Source organism: Hoplias malabaricus, chromosome 5 (genome assembly GCF_029633855.1).
Source record: "Hoplias malabaricus isolate fHopMal1 chromosome 5, fHopMal1.hap1, whole genome shotgun sequence".
In the NCBI taxonomy this organism is placed as follows: domain Eukaryota; kingdom Metazoa; phylum Chordata; class Actinopteri; order Characiformes; family Erythrinidae; genus Hoplias; species Hoplias malabaricus.
The window spans coordinates 36,377,094-36,397,842 of record NC_089804.1 but is presented as its reverse complement, the minus strand read 5'-3'; the positions used below and the strand labels follow the sequence as shown (position 1 = coordinate 36,397,842).

General features: G+C 37.4%; 2 protein-coding genes across 5 annotated transcripts; one reads left to right on the top strand and one right to left on the bottom strand.

The window, feature by feature from the left end:
* Nucleotides 1-1,199: 1,199 nt before the first annotated feature.
* Nucleotides 1,200-8,297, bottom strand: ldlrad2 (low density lipoprotein receptor class A domain containing 2). Its single transcript, XM_066673034.1, has 5 exons — nt 8,062-8,297; nt 5,447-5,944; nt 4,214-4,360; nt 3,871-4,008; nt 1,200-2,979 (listed from the first exon to the last, which is right to left on the bottom strand). Exons 1-5 carry the CDS (start codon nt 8,144-8,146, stop codon nt 2,711-2,713), a joined length of 1,137 nt encoding a protein of 378 aa, XP_066529131.1. The 5' UTR covers nt 8,147-8,297; the 3' UTR covers nt 1,200-2,710.
* A 1,346-nt stretch (nt 8,298-9,643) lies between these two features.
* usp48 (ubiquitin specific peptidase 48) lies at nt 9,644-20,720 on the top strand. Of its 4 annotated transcripts, none has more exons than XM_066671033.1 (28): nt 9,644-9,790; nt 10,511-10,645; nt 10,759-10,879; nt 11,384-11,525; nt 11,954-12,081; nt 12,333-12,457; nt 12,914-13,022; nt 13,179-13,312; nt 13,461-13,543; nt 13,762-13,941; nt 14,235-14,369; nt 14,570-14,719; nt 15,637-15,837; nt 15,917-16,031; nt 16,175-16,320; nt 16,446-16,517; nt 16,673-16,797; nt 16,922-17,044; nt 17,249-17,310; nt 17,450-17,560; nt 17,910-18,040; nt 18,275-18,381; nt 18,596-18,700; nt 18,832-19,023; nt 19,275-19,400; nt 19,493-19,541; nt 19,732-19,758; nt 19,951-20,720. In XM_066671033.1, exons 2-28 carry the CDS (start codon nt 10,512-10,514, stop codon nt 19,971-19,973), a joined length of 3,156 nt encoding a protein of 1,051 aa, XP_066527130.1. In that variant the 5' UTR covers nt 9,644-9,790; nt 10,511; the 3' UTR covers nt 19,974-20,720. The 4 variants fall into 4 exon arrangements, 3 of the variants coding, with proteins under 3 accessions (XP_066527130.1, XP_066527132.1, XP_066527131.1); XM_066671034.1 differs by lacking the exon at nt 9,644-9,790 and adding an exon at nt 9,952-9,970; XR_010802624.1 differs by lacking the exons at nt 18,596-18,700; nt 18,832-19,023; nt 19,275-19,400; ... (1 more) ...; nt 19,732-19,758; nt 19,951-20,720 and having other exon boundaries at nt 17,915-18,040.
* Nucleotides 20,721-20,749: the final 29 nt, after the last annotated feature.

The window sequence follows — 20,749 nt, the reverse complement described above, 5'->3', positions numbered from 1 at the left end:
TTAAACCTCGCTGATTTGAATGAAAGAGGGCTCTATGTCTGTTTGTGAGTCATAGATGATGCTTTGCTAATGTGTTTAGAACAGATAGGGGCAAAAACAATGGAGCGTCATCAATCCTAAACCTCCTGGACACTAATGTGAATTCACTAATAATGGCCGGGTGGTGTTGCGGGGGGAAATCCTGTTGTAATGGTACCAAAACTAACAAATCTAATTATGGCCTTTAAAGCTTAAATATAATATTGACCTCTGTATTTGAGGCCATAGAGAAGCCAGAGGTCACAGCCATGTTAACAGGTGAAGTTGAGGATCAGATCACAATAGCTCCTCCACCACAGATTAATAAAGATCTCATATATAAAACCTGGAGAGAGCTTTAGAGACAGGCATGAGAATATATACATCATGTAAGTGGGGGTAAAAGTGAGAATGTGCTCTGAAAGGTTGCTCAGAGTTACAGTGGCAACACACACAGTTTGAAGTTGTGCGCCTGCCAAGCTTCCCCTGTCTCTATTGTCAATACAGAGCTTTCCTGGAGCTGAATCTGGCAAAAAAAGAGACAATGTTAGAAGAGAAACACTCCACTATTAGCTCATTTGAAACTCAGTGAGTAAAATGGTGGCACCTTCTATTGCCTCTGCCTCTAGTTCTTTATTCCTTCATTACACCCTGATGTTATAAGGAACATTTAAATAAGGCTCAGTGTTGTGTTAGCTGGGAGTAAACCCCAATCTGTGGAGCAATGGAACTGAGCAGGGGTCAAAAAAAATTTGGTGCCAATTTTGCAGGCACAGTAACAAAAGTTAAATTCTATTTTATTGTAAAGTAACATGTTTACACTGCACCATAAACATATAGGTAGAGAAATAGTTGGGTTTTGAATTTAGTAAACAATAATAAATATGAAAATGTTAACAGTGTTCATTCATTCAGTGTTCATCCTGATCAGGGTCATACTGAGTCCAGAGACCACCCAGGGTCACTGGGCACTTGGCAAGAACATACCCTGGACAGGGCTCCAGTCCAGACCATCTCCAATCTTTTAAAATCAAATAACTGCAAAAGTCAACAAAATTTATTTCCAAGTAAAAAGGACAAGACAGACCATTGTTTACTATTGTTCAGTTCTGTTTTAATGCACAAGCTCTGGGGTATGTAGGAAAAGCATGTTGAACAAGCAGCCTAAACCTTGTCTCCATTGTTCAGTCAAATACCTGTATTTACATCATGAAATGTATAATGTTACATCAAAACAACCCCAAAAATATCCTACGCCAGCATTAAATTATCTAAAAATAAGAGGTATCCACAGGAAGAGAGGCAGACTTGCTTTCAAAATAATAAACTATCATATTATTTTTGGTGTAAGGTTTGATCATTCTTTAAAACATCAGTGAAATGAGCTGCAAAATTACATTAATGAACAGTCCTCACTTCCTTTACAGCCATTATACCATCTGTCCAAAGCCTTCCACAACGTACATCAATTCCTCCACTATCTGTAACAGCTTCCCGCCAAGTGGTTATGGATAGACTCAGGACACAACTCAGTGGTGACCATATACATGCATTACATGTAACAAAACAACACAGCAAAGGCATAAGATGAAACTATGACTAAAACCAAGTCCTTTAAAGAAACTCTGTCTACCCTGCAACCTCCAGACAATTATTTTCACTCATACAAGACCAGGTTCCTATTGTTTTTAATGAAGAAAAAATAGCAAGCCAGTTGACTCTTTTTAATTTTTACAACAGACAAGAATTCCCTGTAAACAGATGCAATTTTGAGTGCTACAAACATTCTCTTTCAATTTTCAATCAGTGAATGTTCTCTTCCTCTTTATAACATATCCGAGGTTAAAGAATATCTGAAACTGAAAAACAAGGAAAAAATTTTTAATTCATTTCATTTCACCCTTAACACAATTTGGTCATTATGCCTTCTTTTGGCAACAAGTCATACACTTATGTAATATAATTTATGTGGAAATGATTGACACAATTTGAGTCACAAACTCAAGTAATTTAATCATTTTCTTCCTCAGGGAAATACTGGAGTAGGACAATGCATGTGTGCGACCTGATTTTCGTTCCAGGTGTTCCTCTTCCAGGCTCAGTGACTGAAGGAAAGGAGCTTAGTATCTGAGCAACAACTGAGAGAAAAATGCCTTACATCTCTTAAGAAATATGTGGAGGGTTGACACTCAGACTAATCGTTGTATGCAAGCATCCACAACAAAAGCTCAAACTGTTTGTGAACAAATGTTATATTGTAAACAGAACCGCTGGGGAATTTCAGTTTGTTTTGTGCCCCCTCCCTTCTTTTCTGAGGCTAGTAAAGACCAATGAACTCTAGGTGAAATGGAAAAATGGCAGTTGTGATAATACTGTTTAACTGGGAATAATCTTCACAAAATTAAGATTTCTTTTCCTGTGGTGAAGAAACATTAAAATGAGCACATTTAACAGTTGATCTGACAACTGATCTTTACATCAGTCTGAAAACCACTTTAACGTTTGAAAATGTAAAATTCAAATAAAAAAATGGCCACTTATTTTAAAAAATTTTAGTTCTTTAAAATCAGTACTGGTGACAGAATGTATCTAATGGTTATTCCCACATCACCACTCCAAAGCCTCTCTTTCTTGAGAGTCCATCCTGGAGCTGTATCCTGTTCATGTCCTGTCTTTGATGAGTGGCTCTGTGTCACAGGGCCACTGTGGTCTCGGCAGTCAGTGATGAGGGAGCACTCTGGGGCGTCACCTTGGCCAGACGGTGCTCTTTGTTGTGAAGGCAGCTCTGGCCACAGAGCTGACAGGAGGCGCAGCAGGAGTTACAGCAGGGCAAGAAACGACACACACTCACCCTCCACAGGAACCAGCCTGGAGACCAGCAGCACCAGCACAACAGCACAGAGCCCACTGCCGTGCCCAAAAGTATGTACAGAACTAGCAGAGACACGTATTGCTGGGAATCTGAGGAAAACAATGAACACAGTAGACCATTACATTAATAGACCCAAAATCATTAAATATAGTCACTCAGCCAAGACATATCTGCTGGTATTTTTGGTATTTTGAAGCTAATGGGCAATTAGCTACATTAGGAGTCTTGCAGGACACATTGTGTAAGCCCATTGTGTATATAATGTATTGTCCTTAAAAAACATATAATAAAAACTTATAATAAACAACTCAGAACTGAAATCCATGCTTGTGGTAAACGGGCTGTTTACATGTTTCCCCAGTGTAATTCTTTAATAGTTTAGCGAAGCTATTCTAAATTTTATGTACATTTCTAAAGCAGTCGACTTCTTTGAACATTTGTGAACCTTTCAAACACAAAGAGCCAATTTGGTGCCAACCACAGTAGCATTTATTTGTAGACACATAAAGCCCACAATGGTTTTTAGGGCACTATCCAATCCTAGTCTCCCTCTCCCCAGCTGACAGCTGATTTATAGCTATGTCTATAGAAAGATGCAGTAAATGTTCATGTGCTCCCCAATTAGCTTTATCCCCTTTGTCATTCACAGTTCCACCATTAAGTTGACATAAAACTGAATGGCCAGGAGAACAAATGAGAGCAGATGGGGGCTGGGGCTAAGTGGCGCTCATTTTAAGTGTGTCTTTTTCTGGCACTCTCAGAAATGAATAAAAACTTTCATTTTGGTTGGATTAAATATGAGAAGTGACTCATTTATGATACAGACTCTGAAGCCTGAATATAAAGGAACATCTTATCCCAATCACTTAATGTTACATCTCAGAAGAAGCACCTCTCACTCTGCGAGCTTGGGATGGTTTGTGATGAATTGTTGTGGGAAGAAAACCTAGAAGCAATAAATAAGAAATAAAATGATGCACCAGTGACAGAGTCCAGATCTGGGATGACGTTCGGGCCACTACACTTCTCCAGGGTGGACGTCCTCATAGTGGGCAATGTCAGTATGGGCACAGGAGGGGTCAAACTGGGCTGACGAGGAGCTGCTGTAGACGGCAGACCTGAGACATAATAAAAATTCTTCAGTAATAAATTTACAGGGTGCTGTGCTGCTAGCTATTTGTTGCTGAAACTATTAGCTTAAATGCTTTAACTATTGTGTGCATTATGTACTAAATTGCAAAACTAAATAATTCATTCTATTTATTAACTATGAATATGACTTTTATGGACTCTACTTTTCTGTTAATACTAGAAAATACTGACTGAAACATCCTGGGTAAACCTGCAGGTCTGTGCCATCGCCACAGTTGTCAATTCCTATGTCATCGCTGCACACCAGACTCATAGGAATACACATTCCATTACGGCAGGTAAAGTAGGGCTCCCCACTGCATTCAGATTGATTAAATCCTAAAAAAAACATATAACCATTTAATAAAAGCCACTAGCCACAGAATCTCATTCATGCAGTCTGCATGATTACAATGTATATTTAAAATTACTCATTACCATTACCATTACTCTCTCCAAATAAACAAACAAACTCATCTTGAATCTTATTCAAAATTATTATTTATATATTACACTGTATAATATACATTTCAGTATCATGTAAAATTATACTAAATGCATTAAAATAGTCAGTGTTTAGTGTGTGCACCCTTTTAACCCAGCCAATATAAACAACTCAAGAATAAGTTTCAATACAAAGCTCCTAATATTTTAAACGAAAGCGATGAATCAGAGCAGTCATGTATAATGCCTTTTAATGCCCTTTTATAGTAAATAATTAAACTCATTTATTTTCAAGAACATTTATGGGTTTAGAAGTTATTCCTAAGAAATAAAAAACCCCAATGCCCTGAAAGTGGCCGTGATTCTACATATTTGCTTTCATTCAGTGTGTGTGTTTCTATGGAAATATTTCTCAAGTTTGTTTAGGTTTATGACGTCAGGAAACATGGCTGTCTGAATGTGTCTTGGAACATTACAATTTCAAAACAGAAATGCTTAGCACATGAAAATAGCATACACAATCAACTCACACAAGCTAACCAACCATGTTAGCTTGGTTAAAACTTGATTTTCACAGGAGGAATGTTTGAAATTGTAAAGCAAAACATTTGCAAAGTAGGGCTCCCCACTGCATTCAGATTGATTAAATCCTAAAAAAAACATATAACCATTTAATAAAAGCCACTAGCCACAGAATCTCATTCATGCAGTCTGCATGATTACGATGTATATTTAAAATTACTCATTACCATTACCATTACTCTCTCCAAATAAACAAACAAACTCATCTTGAATCTTATTCAAAATTATTATCTATGATATGATACTAATTATTATTAATATTAGTATCATGTAAAATTATACTAAATGCATTAAAATAGTCAGTGTTTAATGTGTGCACCCTTTTAACCCAGCCATAATATAAACAACTCAAGAATAAGTTTCAATACAAAGCTCCTAATATTTTCTGGAGTGTCTCACCCAGCCTGAATGAAGTGTAATCCCCCACAAAGTCTACTCTGGGTTGAGTTCCTCTGGTTACCAGTCGGAGGGTCAAGAAGGGTCCGGTGGAAAGGATTGGACGAGGTGGGCTTTTGCCACAGAGTGGGGGCCCAATAGGGGGGGCTGTCTTGTCCCGGCCATCGTAGAATTGGATGTAGGAGCCGGCGTGGCAGGGATCCACAGCTTTGGCTGGGGTGGGATTTGTTCGTGTTTCGAGCTTCGAGGGGCCAGACAGTGACAGACCCCTGGCGGATTCAGGTGACTGGGGGACAGGGCTGAAAGGTGAGACCCTCAGGAGGCTGTAGACCAGAAAGAATCGGAAGTGGAAGCGCACCTTATCCCTGGGCGTGGCAGACTGCAGGGTGAGGTGGCAGTCTGTTCCCGTGGTGACAAAGTAATACTTGCGTGACTCCTGGTGGGACTTGACTATCATGCCGTCCGCCTGCACAGTCTGACCACAAAAGTCGGCCACATTCACTGTTGAGACATTGTCAGATTAATTGCATTCCACAATTCCAGAGTCTTTTCCCTCCTGTGATATATACTGTACATCCCTGGACATAAACACACATCTGTGCCTTTCTTATGACCTACTGTACTCCCTCCAAACGCTTATAAAGGTGGACGAGAGCCCAAAGCAAACCTTAATTGTTTATCTAGTGAGACTGCAAGGGGGAGTTGGCTCCATGTCCCCCCCCCAACTAGGGCAAGAACCAAATAATAGGAAGATTTATATCCGCGCCAGGGTTTATTAGCTTTGTCGCCTAGGGCAACTGTTGAATCCCTGATGCCTGACTTCCTGGAATGTCCTGAGAAAAGCCTCTATCAGTGGGAAAGAAACAATACTTCAAAATAAACCGTAACCATGTTCCCTGAACTGTGTTTGCTAAAAAATGAACGCAGCCAGTACGTCGAGTTCCCCGTAAATGACTTTACTGTTTGAAATAAAAATGCAGTCGGTCGAAATCCAAAGCAGGTTCCCACTTGTAACTTAGACCATTAAAACACCTCAGAGAAAAGTCCAAAGACATCCATTAGATATAAAACTGCCAGGTTTCAAGTCGTTCTCCATCAGCAGTAGTCAAACAGACCCTTTATCAAAACTTGGCATTTTTTCTGTGCTTGTTAATGTCAGGGATAGCGATACTTAATAATAATAATAATAATAATAATAATAATAATAATAAAATAAATATATATATATATATATATATATATATATATATATATATATATATATATAATAACATCATCTAATTTAAAGCTTAGTTAAGAGCAAATTATGTGGACAATTTTCCTTTTGCTATCTTTATTGAAGCACTGTCTACATTCTGTAATGTAATGTATTATTCACTCCTCTACAGGTAATATGGAAGTTAAGCTATGTTTATTTTCTATTCCAGTGAATTTATAAAAAATTGAGTATTTAAAAATGAATGAGTGCAATCTAAATAAAGAGAAAATGATCCCATTGCAACCTAGATCAATTCAAATCCACATTAAATTATTATAATCCTCAATTTTAGATTTTAAAAACATTCAAAACATAAAGAAATTATGACTTATTTACTGACCAAACAAAAACATGTATCTCAAAAAATAGCAACCTAACTACCTAAGTTAACACCAGCTAAGATGATTATAAATGTTTAAAACAGTGCTTGTATATTTTAGATTTTAATTAATAAAAAATACTCTCTCTTTGTTTGTATATGTATATACAGTAAGATAAATGCATTAAACATTAAAAGAATATTTTTCACCCAAAATTAATGGATATGAATGAGTGTGAAGTGTGAAGACGTTTGGTGTCAGATATTCTCCTTGATCGCATGGATTTGTTAAATCAGCAGCACGCTTTATTTAACACCAGAAGTGTTTATTAAATGGTAAAACTAGGTATTGGATGAGAACCTGAAATAATACTGGACTGCCATGAGGAGAGATTTGGAAAGTGTTAAACCAACACATTCACACAGAGAACTATTAACTGTAAAGTGTTTTTTGAGAAAACATACTTACTGCACAGATGAACAGCTGATGAACTCATTTTCTCTGGTGCCTAATTGTTCACATTACAGTATACACACAGACATACACACACACACACACACACACATATATATATATATATGTGTGTGTGTGTGTGTGTGTGTGTGTGGGTGTGTGGGTGTATGATAGAAAACATTTTTACTGTTTATGTGAATAATACATTACATTACAGAATGTAGACAGTGCTTCAATAAAGCAAGCAAAAGGAAAATTGTCCACACACACACACACACACACACACACACACACATATATATATATATGAAGCAATTTGACTTTAATTGCAGTCTGCTAAATTCTGGTGTCTACCGTTGAGCGTTTTCCTGTGAAAAATTCCTAAAAGTCTTGGCCCAAAAGTAACACCAGTAGAGAAATTAGTTTCTTGCAGGAGAAGAGAAGAATTATCCCCAAAGAGAGACTCCTGTCCTCGCCGTTACAGCCAGAAACATCAGATAAATTACACAGCAAATGGAAAGAAGACAAATCGAGGGTGTGTTTGGAATAAATCTCCAAAACTGAGCTCTTCATCTCCGAACAGTTACCTGTCTCAATGGCGAGCGCGTGCGGGGCCACTCCGCCGAGGAGAAGGGCGCACGCGGACAGGAGGAGAGCGCGCGCTCCGGCCATGTTCCCCTTCACTTTACTCCTGTACGATCCTTAAGCTCATAGTGTCCAGCGCAAACCAAACAAAACCTGCTCTAATCTGCGCATCAGACCCAGTCTCCGCTTCAGCTTCCTACCGAGAGCCTCGTAACCCGCCACCAAGTGAATCCGTCATCATCACCATCCCGACCTCGCCTCATCATCACTTTTGTCCATGTGCACGCGCCTGTGCCGTTTCCATGGCAACCGGACACACAACCGCCCCCACAAAAAAAGAGAACCCAAACAAAACTAACAACTAACTGGGTGGGTTTGGTGTCTGAAGGAGGGCCAATATCCATCATCCTCCTACTGTTAAAATCTCCAAATTTCACTAAGATGCCACAAGTCTCACGTTATCTTTCTGAAGAAGATAGCTCCAGACTACACAGTAAATTCACAAGTGTTAAGTTAACACTAATAGTGTTGATTTAACACTGATGATTTTACTGTGTAGGTCCTTATCACAGGTAACTAAATTTCAGTAGTTTTAATTCAGAAAAGTTATTTTATGTAGTATTAAAACTTTGAAACATTGGTCTAGAATTCCCTCTCTCATTCAATACAGTCCACATATAGTAGCTAAGCAACTTTGTTAATATTGTGATGTCACATATAAAAATACATTAGAAGCTGAAAAACTGCCCAGCCCACTGAAGTTATAAGGTATGTTTCGGTCTGCAGTGCCTTTTAAACGAAAGCGATGAATCAGAGCAGTCATGTATAATGCCTTTTAATGCCCTTTTATAGTAAATAATTAAACTAATTTATTTTCAAGAACATTTATGGGTTTAGAAGTTATTCCTAAGAAATAAAAAACCCCAATGCCCTGAAAGTGGCCTTAATTCTACATATTTGCTTTCATTCAGTGTGTGTGTTTCTATGGAAATATTTCTCAAGTTTGTTTAGGTTTATGACGTCAGGAAACATGGCTGTCTGAATGTGTCTTGGAACATTACAATTTCAAAACAGAAATGCTTAGCACATGATAATAGCATACACAATCAACTCACACAAGCTAACCAACCATGTTAGCTTGGTTAAAACTTGATTTTCACAGGAGGAATGTTTGAAATTCTAAATCAAAACATTTGCATTCTACATTGGACATTTAAAAAAATGAGGAAAATGTCATGTTGAATGAAACAAGCCCTTTAATAACAATATTTAACCTATCAAAGTCCCATTAAATATTATAATAGTTTCTGAATATGTTTTTTTTAATCACCACACTCCAAAATAAAGAAGCAAACAACATAATTCAGTGAACACAATTTTGAGTTTCAATTTCATTATAAAAGCAGCATATCTTCCTGGTTTAGTAAATATTAAATTAAGATATTATGAGAAATAAAAGTCCCATTGAGTGCGCATCATTTCATACTCGCCCTTAGTGTACTTTCTAGTCTTCCTAGTTAGGGAACGAATGTGCGGATTGAACGTGCTCGCGTGCGTGAAGCATTACGCCAAGCATCAGTGCGTTCGCCTCCAACAAGTTTGAAAGTCAGGAAGGGGGAAAATATATAATTTAAAAAAACGGGCGCTAAAAACAAACAGCCCCTGAATACAATGTGAAAAATACGATAATTAAAGCTGCATTCACAGGGGTTTCTGGCAAACACATACAAGGTTCGAGCTCACATTTTTTTTACATAAATTGTACTTTAGTAAATTAGTCATCGTACCTAGTTAGCTTCGGAAGCTAAGCTAAGCTACTGCGCAGCATAATAATATAAGCGAATAGCTTTAGCTTAAAGCTAGCGTGGTGCAGCATTGGGTTGAATTTGTGTTTGTCTCTGTAAAAGTCTGGTGGGTTTAAGTGTTGTGGATTAAGTTATCACAGCTACATCCACGAAGCTAAAAATTGCTTCTTATTTTTATTTACAATTCCACCTTAAATAGTGCAGCGGTGAGTTTCATTCTGCCGCTTGCGAATTGATCAGTTTCTCTTTCGGGATTGCTGTTCCACCTTAAATGATATCGCAGTTAACTTTACTTTTTTTGTTCCCGCTTTTTACACGAATGTAGCAGCTATTAACGTTATCTTACATTCTGGCGCCTGCTTATTAATTTGAGAGAGTTTCTCCTTTCCACCTTAAATGTTGCAGGAAAAAGAGTCTACTTATTTTTGGGGAAATTCTACTCCGCCTTAAATGGTGCAGCAGCTACAGTCGTCAGAATGAAACCGCTGTAGTATTTAAGGTGGAACAGGGAATTCGAATAAGAATCCAAATATAGTTTGGTCTTGTTTTTTATGTTGTAGACTATTACAAATGCCCAGTGACTTTTTTTTTAATTGAATTGCTTGTTTATTAGTTTTTTTTATTATTATTGTTTTGTTGTTTGTAGAATGGCTCCCCGGCTGCAGCTGGAGAAAGCTGCTTGGCGCTGGGTCGATACAGTGAAACCTGAGGACATCACTCAGGAACATATCGAGTTGGCTTATCGCATCGCTGTGCAGGCCTGCAAGAGGGGAGCATGCAGGTAATGGGTTAATTTATTTTATTATGGGTTATTTATTTCTTGTAAAAAAAGCTGTCAGCAAAGGATTTGTACCTGCTGCAAGAATAATACGTTTTTCCTGTCATGTTACACAGGAGAAACTGCAAAGGGAACCCAAATTGTTTAGTTGGGATTGGAGAACAGTCGTGGTTGGGGGAAATTGATGAAAATGCCTTCCACAACATCGATGACCCAAACTCTGAGAGAAGAGACAAGGTTTGGCCATGTCTTTAGAATATTAACCACTGAAAATCTACAGAATGAGCCATTCTTTTAACATTAGGAAAAGTTAATATTTATTTGTTTTCATTTAGTTACTGAATAATACTAATTGTTACGTTTATTTTTAATAATGATGCAGATTAATTTGTCCTAATCAAACATGGTAAGTGTTGTATATAATTTAAGAGAGTGCAGTAGTTGCTATTCTAATCCGAGTTTTTGGATGTCACTGAACACTTTGTAAACATTTTTAGGGGGTTTTCTCTGAAATTCAGTGGTGTTGCAGTAAGTTGTATTTACAAAGTGCAGGTTGGTAATTGGTTGGTCAGAGTGACAACTTCTATGCACACACACTGTGGAGAGACGTAGAAATTGTGCCTCCCTACAATGTGAAAGAAAGTTGAATGGTTAGTGCTCTCCCATCAGCATTTTGACGCATGTAGTAAAGCCTTTCAAGTTTGTGTCCTGCCATGTTTCTTTTTTTTTCTCTCATTTTAGAACACATTTGTGGGCCTAACAAATCTAGGTGCCACATGTTACGTAAACACTTTCCTCCAGGTTTGGTTCCACAATCTTGAGCTGCGCAGGATGCTTTATTTATGTCAGAACTCCAGAGCTGAAGGGCACGACATGGAATCAGGTACTTGCTTTCTGTTCTTTTAAAAATAATCAGTTTTTGAAAGTGATTGCAGAAATCAAGTTTATACATTACTCCACTTGCCTAAGAAATAATAATAATAATAATAATAATAGTTAAAAAAAAATCTGGACCCAGTCTTTGGTCAGTTTGAGACCAGTGTAGATAATGCACAATATAAATCAATGATCACCTGAAAATGATTTGTAAGTACACCCACAAAACTTCTCTCAGCCCAGTCAAACTGCATCCAAGTCTTCCATTGGTGGATTAGACTTAGGGATATGATTTAGAGCACTAAAGGACTTACCTTGTTGTAAGTTTTATAAGTTATTGTTTGATAAGTGCAGCACAGGGAACATTCTGCATTGTGTGGAAAGGTGTGTTTATTTAAAATAGCATTTAAAAGAAACCTATATGTGACTCCACAGATTATGAACCAAGGACTATATGTGAACACCTGCAGTACCTGTTTGCTTTGCTGCAGAACAGCAACAGAAGGTACATTGACCCCTCAGGTTTGGTGAAAGCACTGGGGCTTGATACAGGGCAGCAGCAGGTAAACCTCACATTTAAGACACATATGTTGAAAACACTTAAGCAGGTTTTTATTTAATTTCCTTTTTTGTCTTGGAGTTGTGCCAATAAACTTTCAGGCAGTTATGAAAATCTTTTCATAGGAAGCTTACCACAACATCAGAAGATGAAATACTCTTAAGTGTAGCCTAATATAGATGTTTTAATTATTTATTCAGAGACTTTACCTAATTATTTCTCTTATAACTAATTCTTCTTATTTTCTGTATTTAGGATGCACAGGAGTTTTCTAAACTGTTCCTTTCACTTCTGGAAGATACTTTATCCAAACAGAAGGACCCAAGCCTCCAAAACGTAATCCAGCAACAGTTCTGCGGACAGTTTTCTTATGTTACAGTGTAAGTGACAATTGAATTGTTGTGTAAACTATATTTGGTGAGTAATGATTTATGGAAGTGAAGACATCTGAAAACAGAGACTTTAGACTGTCTACATAAATGGTTATAAAAACCAAGGATTTTCTATTTATTTATTTTAAGTTACAAATGGCAATTCTTTCCCCCTTTCTGAATGGTTGGGTTTTATAAAGTCAAGAGTCTGGGTTTTTGTATTACTTGTGGTCCTCACTGAATTTGTATAGACTTTTTTTTTTTATTGAAAAGTATGGTTTATTTTTATTGTGCTGTATATGTCTGTTTGATTGGCATTTATGTTCATGTTTGGTAGATTTACCTTTTCACTGGAACGGCCAGGATTTTGTAATATGCAGAAGCAATTATCCTGTATATCATGTTCCTAAGTGGTGTTTGTAAAATTATTACACTGTTATAAATGTTGATTGTGTCCTGATGCAGATGTAACCAATGTGGACGCTCATCTGCTTTACCATCTCGGTTCTACGAGCTGGAACTCAACATTCAAGGGCACAAGAACCTCACTGAGTGCATCACAGAGTTCCTCAAGGTGAGGATTTTTCCCTAATTAATATTCAGACACAAACCCAGAGTGTTAAGGTAAGACTACAAAGACAAAGTTATCAAACAAGTTGTTTGGGCCATCAGTATTGCATGTATTATTATACTGGATTAGAGATTATTTCACTTATTTGGTGTTATTCAGGAGGAAAAGTTAGACGGGGATAACCGCTACTTCTGTGAGAGCTGTCAAAGTAAACAAAACGCTACACGGCGAATAAAACTCCACAGCCTTCCACGTACACTCAACCTTCAGCTTATGCGTTTTGTATTTGATCGGTAAGTGTCATAGAGAAGTACAGTGATTTCAAAATGTTAATATTGCTAAAGACAGATGCACAATTATTTTGTAAATTGGATTGTTTTATTTTTTGTAGCAAAGAAATCCTTTGAATAACACGATGGCTATTTGTTTATTTGCTTTCAGACAGTCTGGTCACAAGAAGAAACTCAACACATTTATTAGTTTTCCAGAAGTGCTTGACATGGCTCCATTTTTGGAAGGAAAAGGTATTTTTGCAATAAAAAGTCATACATACAACTGAGATCTTTTGCCACATAATTTTTATGTTACTAACTTTTGACTCTTCTCTCCCCTTTGCTGATTGCATGGTAACATTTCAAACACACATTATTGTGTACATTTGACTTGGCTGGTTCCTACCACACTGCAATGGTTAACACCCTTTGTAGCAATTTTTATGTTATTTTTGTGGGTTTTTTTCTAGATGAGAATCGCACATATGAACTGAGTGCTGTGCTGATTCATCGAGGTGTGAGCGCCTACTCCGGACACTACATTGCTCACGTACGCGACGCCCGCACAAATGACTGGTACAAGTTTAATGATGAGGAGATTGAGAAGATGGAGGGCAAAAAGCTACAGCTGGGCATAGAGGAAGATTTAGGTGAAGAACAAAACTTGTCATTTTGTCATTCATTTCAACAACTTTTATCGGCTAAACAAGTTATTCAGTGATCCAAAGCAGACTCTCATAGAACAAGAAGGTATCCTGTACTAAATAAATCATGTAGATAAATGAATATACAGTACTAATTGTTCAGGACAAAGACCTTAGACTTGACCCAGAACACCCAGCATTTTGTGTCAGATGGTGTTACACATGATGTACTGAAATCAGAAGGTCTTAACTTCTTTTTCTTTCTCTTTAAGCCTTTACTCTTTCTTATTATCTTGCAGCTGAAACTGTCAAGTCACAGGCCCGCAAACCAAAATCTAGCAAAGGCTATCACTGCTCTAGAAACGCCTACATGTTAGTCTATAAACGTCAGTCAGAAGAGGAGGACCAAACTCAGATGAATGTGGAGGTACCAGGTATGACCATTTTATTTCCATGTATAGTATATCTACTATTGTTTTCTCAATTTCACTTTCAGAACAGAATAATACAGAGGATACCTATGAGTCGTTATTCTCAGTTATAAAAGTACTGCTTAAATGTACTGTACTAGTATTGATCTCCTATTGGCTTTGTTTCTTTTATAGTATTTTTATTGTATGTGTTGCTTCTGAAGTCTTCCTGCAGAGGCTAGTGGACCTGGACAATAAGAAGTTTGAAGAGTGGTGTAGCGAGATGGCAGACATGAGGAAGCAGAGTGTGGATAAAGGAAAAGCCAAGCACGTGGAGGTCAAGGAGCTCTATGAGTTGTTGCCTGCTGAAGAGGGTAACAATGATGACCTATATATATATTTAAGCAATCTATTTATTGGATTTTTTTTGTCAAGTAATACAAAGGGTATAAAGAAGACATTAAATAATGAAGTAATATACAAATGATCAAAACAAAAATGAAAACAATACGAATATTAAAGCCAAACTCAGTTGCTAGAATCAGTCGATTAAGACACAAAAATAATCTGTAATAATAAGAAAGACACTACGGCCCATTAAGGGAGGATGCATTTTTTTATTTTTAATGTAATCAAGGAAAGGGTCTGTGTGGAATACGTTGAATTTTCTCTAGTTTTACCACACACATTTTGTGAATCCACAAGGTGTCAGAGGGAGATACAGGATATTTCAATTGTATTAATCTTCTAGCTAGAAGAGTGACAAAAGACAGAAACTCAGCCTCCCCAGTTGAAAAGGAACTCAATGAGGGAATAACCCCAAACAAGGCAATAAGGGCCTTAGGGTCTAGGAGTTTCCCTGTAATAAGGAATAGTGATTAAATTAAATAAAAAATGTTAGATCAAAGAGGGGCAGGACCAAAATATGTATACGTGGTTTGCAAAAGTTTGCTGACATCGGTCACATATAGGATCAATATTTTTTATCAATATGTGGAAACCTAACTTTTTTTAAATGAAACCCATTAACCATTTTACACTGGATGAGGCCATGTTTAGCACAAATAGATGTTTAGTGAACATTCTTCAGCACGCTGTCCCACAGTTCTTGTGGGATTTTCTTCTCCAGTTCTGACTCCTAAAGGGACTTATGAAAGCATTATCACACACACACACATATTCATCCATTAGTTAGCACATGGTCTTTTCTGTCTAGCTGGGGTGGTGTAAAGTGCTTTTGAGTGTTTGTATCAGAGCTTTTTGTATGCATGTGTGTTTCTGGGTTTTGTAGATGAACATTATGAATTCGTGCCTGTGGAATGGCTAAAGAAATGGCTGGATGACTCTACCGCCATCAAGACCATAGACAACAGCCATTTTCTATGCTCACATGGCAAGTTGCATCCAGACCGTATCGGCGAGGCCAAGCGAATATCTCACAAAGCAGCTGAGATCCTATTTAGTCGCTATGGTGGAGGACCCAGAATAGACCGTAAGTGTTTATAATGCTTTAATCATATCTTTCACTTTGTATACAAATATAGATATATCAATGACTTCTCCAATGGTAGGGTCCTTTCTGTGTGGAGAATGTGTTGCCCAGCGTTGCCTAGTACTCAGACTTAAAAATCAGCTCAATGAAGACTACAGAGAAGTGACAAACCTCGTCAAAGCACAGCTGAAAAGGTATATACAGTGATTTTACTCTTTCCCATGGGGAAAGTCTGATATAATTGCTGGAATTGCACTTTAGTGAGATGCAGTGCTTATGAAACTACTACTGTTTTGATAGAAGTTCTAGAAAGTGCTCTAATTCATATGTGTTTTAGTGGTGACCCAGGGTTTTGGGTAGGGAAAGCATCTCTAAAGCAATGGAGGCAACTAGCACTCGAACAGCTAGAAGAAGATGAGGAAGAGACCAAACACACCAACTGCAGAACCAATGGAGAAAAGCCCACAAGCACATGTGTGAAAGGTACAGGCACTCTGTTAAAATAAATACTGTCAAATATCACTTGTTTGGACTATTCTGCACTCTCACATACACTGGTATGTTTATCTTGTGACTAATTTGTGGTTTACTTGCTGTCTTGCTCACAGATAGTGTAAAAGAGAGTGATGGTGATGTTGATGAAATGAAGACTTTTAATGAAGATATTCTGTGCTGTCATGGTTAGTAATTCTATGGTTGTTTTGAAGATCCTTGCTTAAAGTATTATAAAGCAGTTATAAAACAATGCCCTTAAATGCTACCTTGATATGTAGGCTTTTTTTTTAGAATGACCACAAGCAAATAAAAAAGACTTAAACACTCTGTCTCCCTCCAGGTGGTCTCAGTATTCAGGAGAGTGAGAGGCGGCTGGTCTCTACTGAAGTGTGGAAAAAGCTGAAGGTGTATTTTCCCAAAGCCCCAGAGTTTAACCACCAACAGGAGGCCTGTCAGCAGTGCATGGTAATCACTCTTAACACCTTATAGGTCAGTCAGGTGTAGACTTGTAATGAAAAGTTTTACTCATACCAAAGCATAATATGCAAAACATACTGCCAGTGAAACTGTAAAATCTACTGTTTTTCAGAGGCTAGAGAGAGAGGGAAAAGAGAATGAGGCTCTGAATCGAATGATGGCCAGTGAGCAGAAGAGTTCTCTTCTCAATTTGTTTCATGAAAAGAATCGACCCTCACTACAGAAATGGCCACAGGTACATATTTCTTACTTACTGCACTGTTAATATTTCAGTTTACTGTGCACTAGTAGTGTTTCGGACCAGAATTTAAGTAAAATGTCTAACATATGCTGCTAACATATATAATTCTTATTATTTCATTGGGTTTGCCTACAAATGAAGCATACAGTCTTGTTCTAGTCTCTTTAATTTTGTTTCATGAATGCTTTTTGTTTTCAGGACACAGATATTCTGTACATCGTCTCTTTATTCTTTGTTGATGAATGGAAGAAATTTATCAGGTAATTTTGGGTTAATACTAATTATAAAAATGTATGTACTCTCTCTATTGTTAGTTAATGATTAGCCTCACCAAGTTATTTGTATGCTGTCTGTCTTAGTTGAACTAGATGCTGTAATAATAATCTTGTGTTTTTTCAGGAGGCCAGCTAAATCTAACCCTGTGTCAAGTGTGGGGAACAGCATTCTGCTGTGTCCTCATGGGGGATTCATGTTTACCTATGAGTCCATGATTCAGGGAGATGCCCAGCAGTGAGTAACCTTCCGCCAAACATAAACCACGTCAAAATCTCATTAAAAGCACTGCAGTGTTGACGTAACAGACTAGAAGTATCATACTAATAGTATATATTAGAATTATGAAAATGACTTCTCAGATGTGGAGGAATATAAGGAAGCCAGCAAGGTTAAACGATTACCATGTCTAGGTTGACTTCTTTTCTCTAGCTGTCTCTGCAAATCACTTTTGAGAACCAATGGTAATCCTTTACCTTACAATTTCTCATGAAGGTCTTAAAGTATTGTTTGCTTATCTGTCTCACAGCATGTGTCTTTCTTTGTGTGTGTGTTTGTATGTGTGCATGTGTTTGTCATTGCACAGTATAGCTCTGCTTTGGCCAGCTGAATGGGAGGTGGTCTGCAGGCTCTTCCTGGTGGACCAGCCAATCTCCATATGCAGAATTCATGATATAACAGAAGACAACGCAAATGTTCAGTATCACACTCAGCCTGGTAAATGCCCACAACTACACCCTGCATTGGTAGAATTCCACTCATTGTTAACTAAATTAAATAGATAAGCCACTCAGAGTGGTTTGATATAAAATGCAGTGCTTTCGGGAAATTTACAGATTCAGAATTGTACACAGAGGTGATCATAAGAACCAGATATCTGAAGCACCGGAGGCCGAGGTAGTGAAGTTGTCAGTCAGGTATCAGATACAGGTGTGTGTGTTTTTTTATCAGAACTGTGTCGAGAATGCAGGGAGGGTTTCATATTCCAGCAGCAGAGGGATTTGCGGGAGTATGCACAGGCTACGGTTTATGTGCGGAAGGTCGTTGACAACAAGAGGGTGAGTTTTCTACGTTATCTAACTCTCCAATACCCAGCAGTGTCATTTTTTTCTTATAATGGGGCACTGGTACGTTTTCATTCATTCAGATAAATAGTTATTGGAACTTTTATTGGACATTTAAAACAGAGTAGGGAGAAATAAAGTCACATTTCAGATGCATCATCTTTTTTTGTTTTTCTGCACTTTTGCCATTCACTCTTTTCTTGTGTAGATGATTAAAGAGGCTGCACCTGAGTTCAGTATGAGTGGATCTGAGGCAGAGGATGAGAAAGAAGAGCCAAAAGTTGAAGGAGAGAAAGACCCAGACTTTAACCAGGTAAACATAAATGCACCACAATAAAGATTATCAGCTGTAATTTAATCCTAGATTTCAGTGCACACTTAGCTAGCGAAAAATTGTGTGTTTGTGTATTTTTGTTTAAAATTCTTGTCTTGCTTTTCTGCAAGTCTGAGGATGGGGCAAAGAGGCAGAAGATGAGTGAGCCAAGTTCTGCTGTGGCTCTTTCCTCCAGCTCTGCTGCCACCAGCGCTCCTGTAGGCAAATCAGGAATTCGTAGGAGTATGCGCCACAGAAAGTTGCGAGGAGAGAAAGCCCTTATTGTCTCCGCCAACCAGACACTAAAGGAACTCAAGATCCAGGTGAATTACTGTTTATACATTTGTCCTGTAATAGTATGCAGCAACTTTTACTTAGTAATACAGTAATAACTCTGTATTCTGTATTATATTACACATGGTAGTCTGAAGTATTATATTATAGTTATTATACATATGTTGTCTGCAGAGGCACTGCTTAAATTTGGTCTTTAGGGCTTATGCGTCTGTGTTTTGATGACTGCTCTGACATTTTAGGATTATAATCATTTTATTTCATTTGACTTTCTCTGTAGATCATGCATGCCTTCTCAGTCGCCCCATTTGACCAAAACCTGTCAATAGATGGCCGGTGTTTGACTGATGACTCTGCTACACTAGGCAGTTTAGGAGTCTTTCCAGAAAGCATCATATGTTTAAAGGTACTCTCTACAAATGTTTATAAATGAAATATCACACACAAAAAATCTAGAATGTTAATAGTTCTGTACATACTCTCTTTATTTTGACACAGGCTGATGAGCCTATAGCAGATTATGCAGCGATGGATGATGCATACCAAGGTAAGAAACACTCTGGTATATGCATAGACTATGTAATAATTTTCTTTTTCCCAGTCATATATGGTTGCATATGCTTAAATGGGTAAATCTTAGCTGGTCTCTCGTGAGTTAAATAGTTATGTTTTTTAATGTGCATCACTTTTGCATTTCATTGTATTTGAGTATTCTTGAATATGTTGATTTTTTTCAGTCTGTTTGCCTGAAGAAGGATTTAAAGGTAAGAGACGGTTTTGTTTGTCATTATTGACTGTAGTAATTTAGCAATTAGTGAATGCTATAAGAGAGCTCATTCAATAAATTGGCTAATGAATCTGTGGTTTTTAAATTGAATCATGTGAAAACAGGATGATGACTTTTTTTTTTTTTTTTTTTTTTTTTTTTTTTTGGTCTACTAAAAAAATTTCTACAGGTACCGGCCTATTGGGACACTGACAGAAACTCTTGTGTGGATCAACACTAACAACATCTGTGTTAAAGAAAAAAGCTTGAATTATGCTGAGAAATTCATGGATGGAATAAAGTTAGATTTGTATGTTTTTTTGGGGGGGCTTTGTAACTTAACGTTGCAACTACTCTAAAGAGTGTCTGTCTCTATTTTGGAAGAAAAAAAGTGATGGCTTTTAATATTACAAGATGTTGATGCATTCTGTAATTGCATACCATGACTGTGAAAAGATACGGGTCGAGACTTTAAATGTTATTTTATGTATTTGGGTCCTTGTTGTCAATGGCAATGTCATGTTATTCCAAGACCATGATCTGATGTTTAGGAGCCTATCATGATTTGTTTGCTGGACAATACATTTCTGTAAAAAATTTAAAAGCATATTTCATTTCAACAGTCACATGGTTACACTGCACTTCCGTTCAGTTATACAGAAGAATGCATGAGCAACTTAAATATTAAAACAATATAAGCATCCGTTAAGCTACGAGACACTTCACCAAAAATAAAACTTTAGTAAAGGTGATGTCTAGAGCGTCAAGGCAGACTATACAGACACATTTTAAAAACTGGGAAAACAAAGAAAAAACTTGCAAAAATAGTTTAGACATGTTCTGCTACTACATGACGTGCAGACATTTGTGTGAACTATTCTTTTCTGTAAGACTTTCATATAGGCAATAAAGTTACTTTTTTTTTCCAAATGCTAATTTATCCTGCTGCCTGAAATGTGGACTGATATGTCCCTTAAAAAATCTGTCAA

Bases quoted from the DNA above. Each gene is read 5' to 3' on its own strand.
- ldlrad2 (XM_066673034.1), bottom strand. From the start codon at position 8,146: ATGGCCGGAGCGCGCGCTCTCCTCCTGTCCGCGTGCGCCCTTCTCCTC. The intron at 5,945-8,061 runs GTAACTGTTCGG...ATGTCTCAACAG, and splicing joins CGCGCTCGCCATTGAGACAG to TGAATGTGGCCGACTTTTGT. The intron at 4,361-5,446 runs GTGAGACACTCC...TGTTTTTTTTAG, and splicing joins TTACACTTCATTCAGGCTGG to GATTTAATCAATCTGAATGC.
- usp48 (XM_066671033.1), top strand. From the start codon at position 10,512: ATGGCTCCCCGGCTGCAGCTGGAGAAAGCTGCTTGGCGCTGGGTCGAT. The intron at 13,942-14,234 runs GTGAAGAACAAA...ATTATCTTGCAG, and splicing joins GGGCATAGAGGAAGATTTAG to CTGAAACTGTCAAGTCACAG. The intron at 19,542-19,731 runs GTAAGAAACACT...GATTTTTTTCAG, and splicing joins GATGGATGATGCATACCAAG to TCTGTTTGCCTGAAGAAGGA.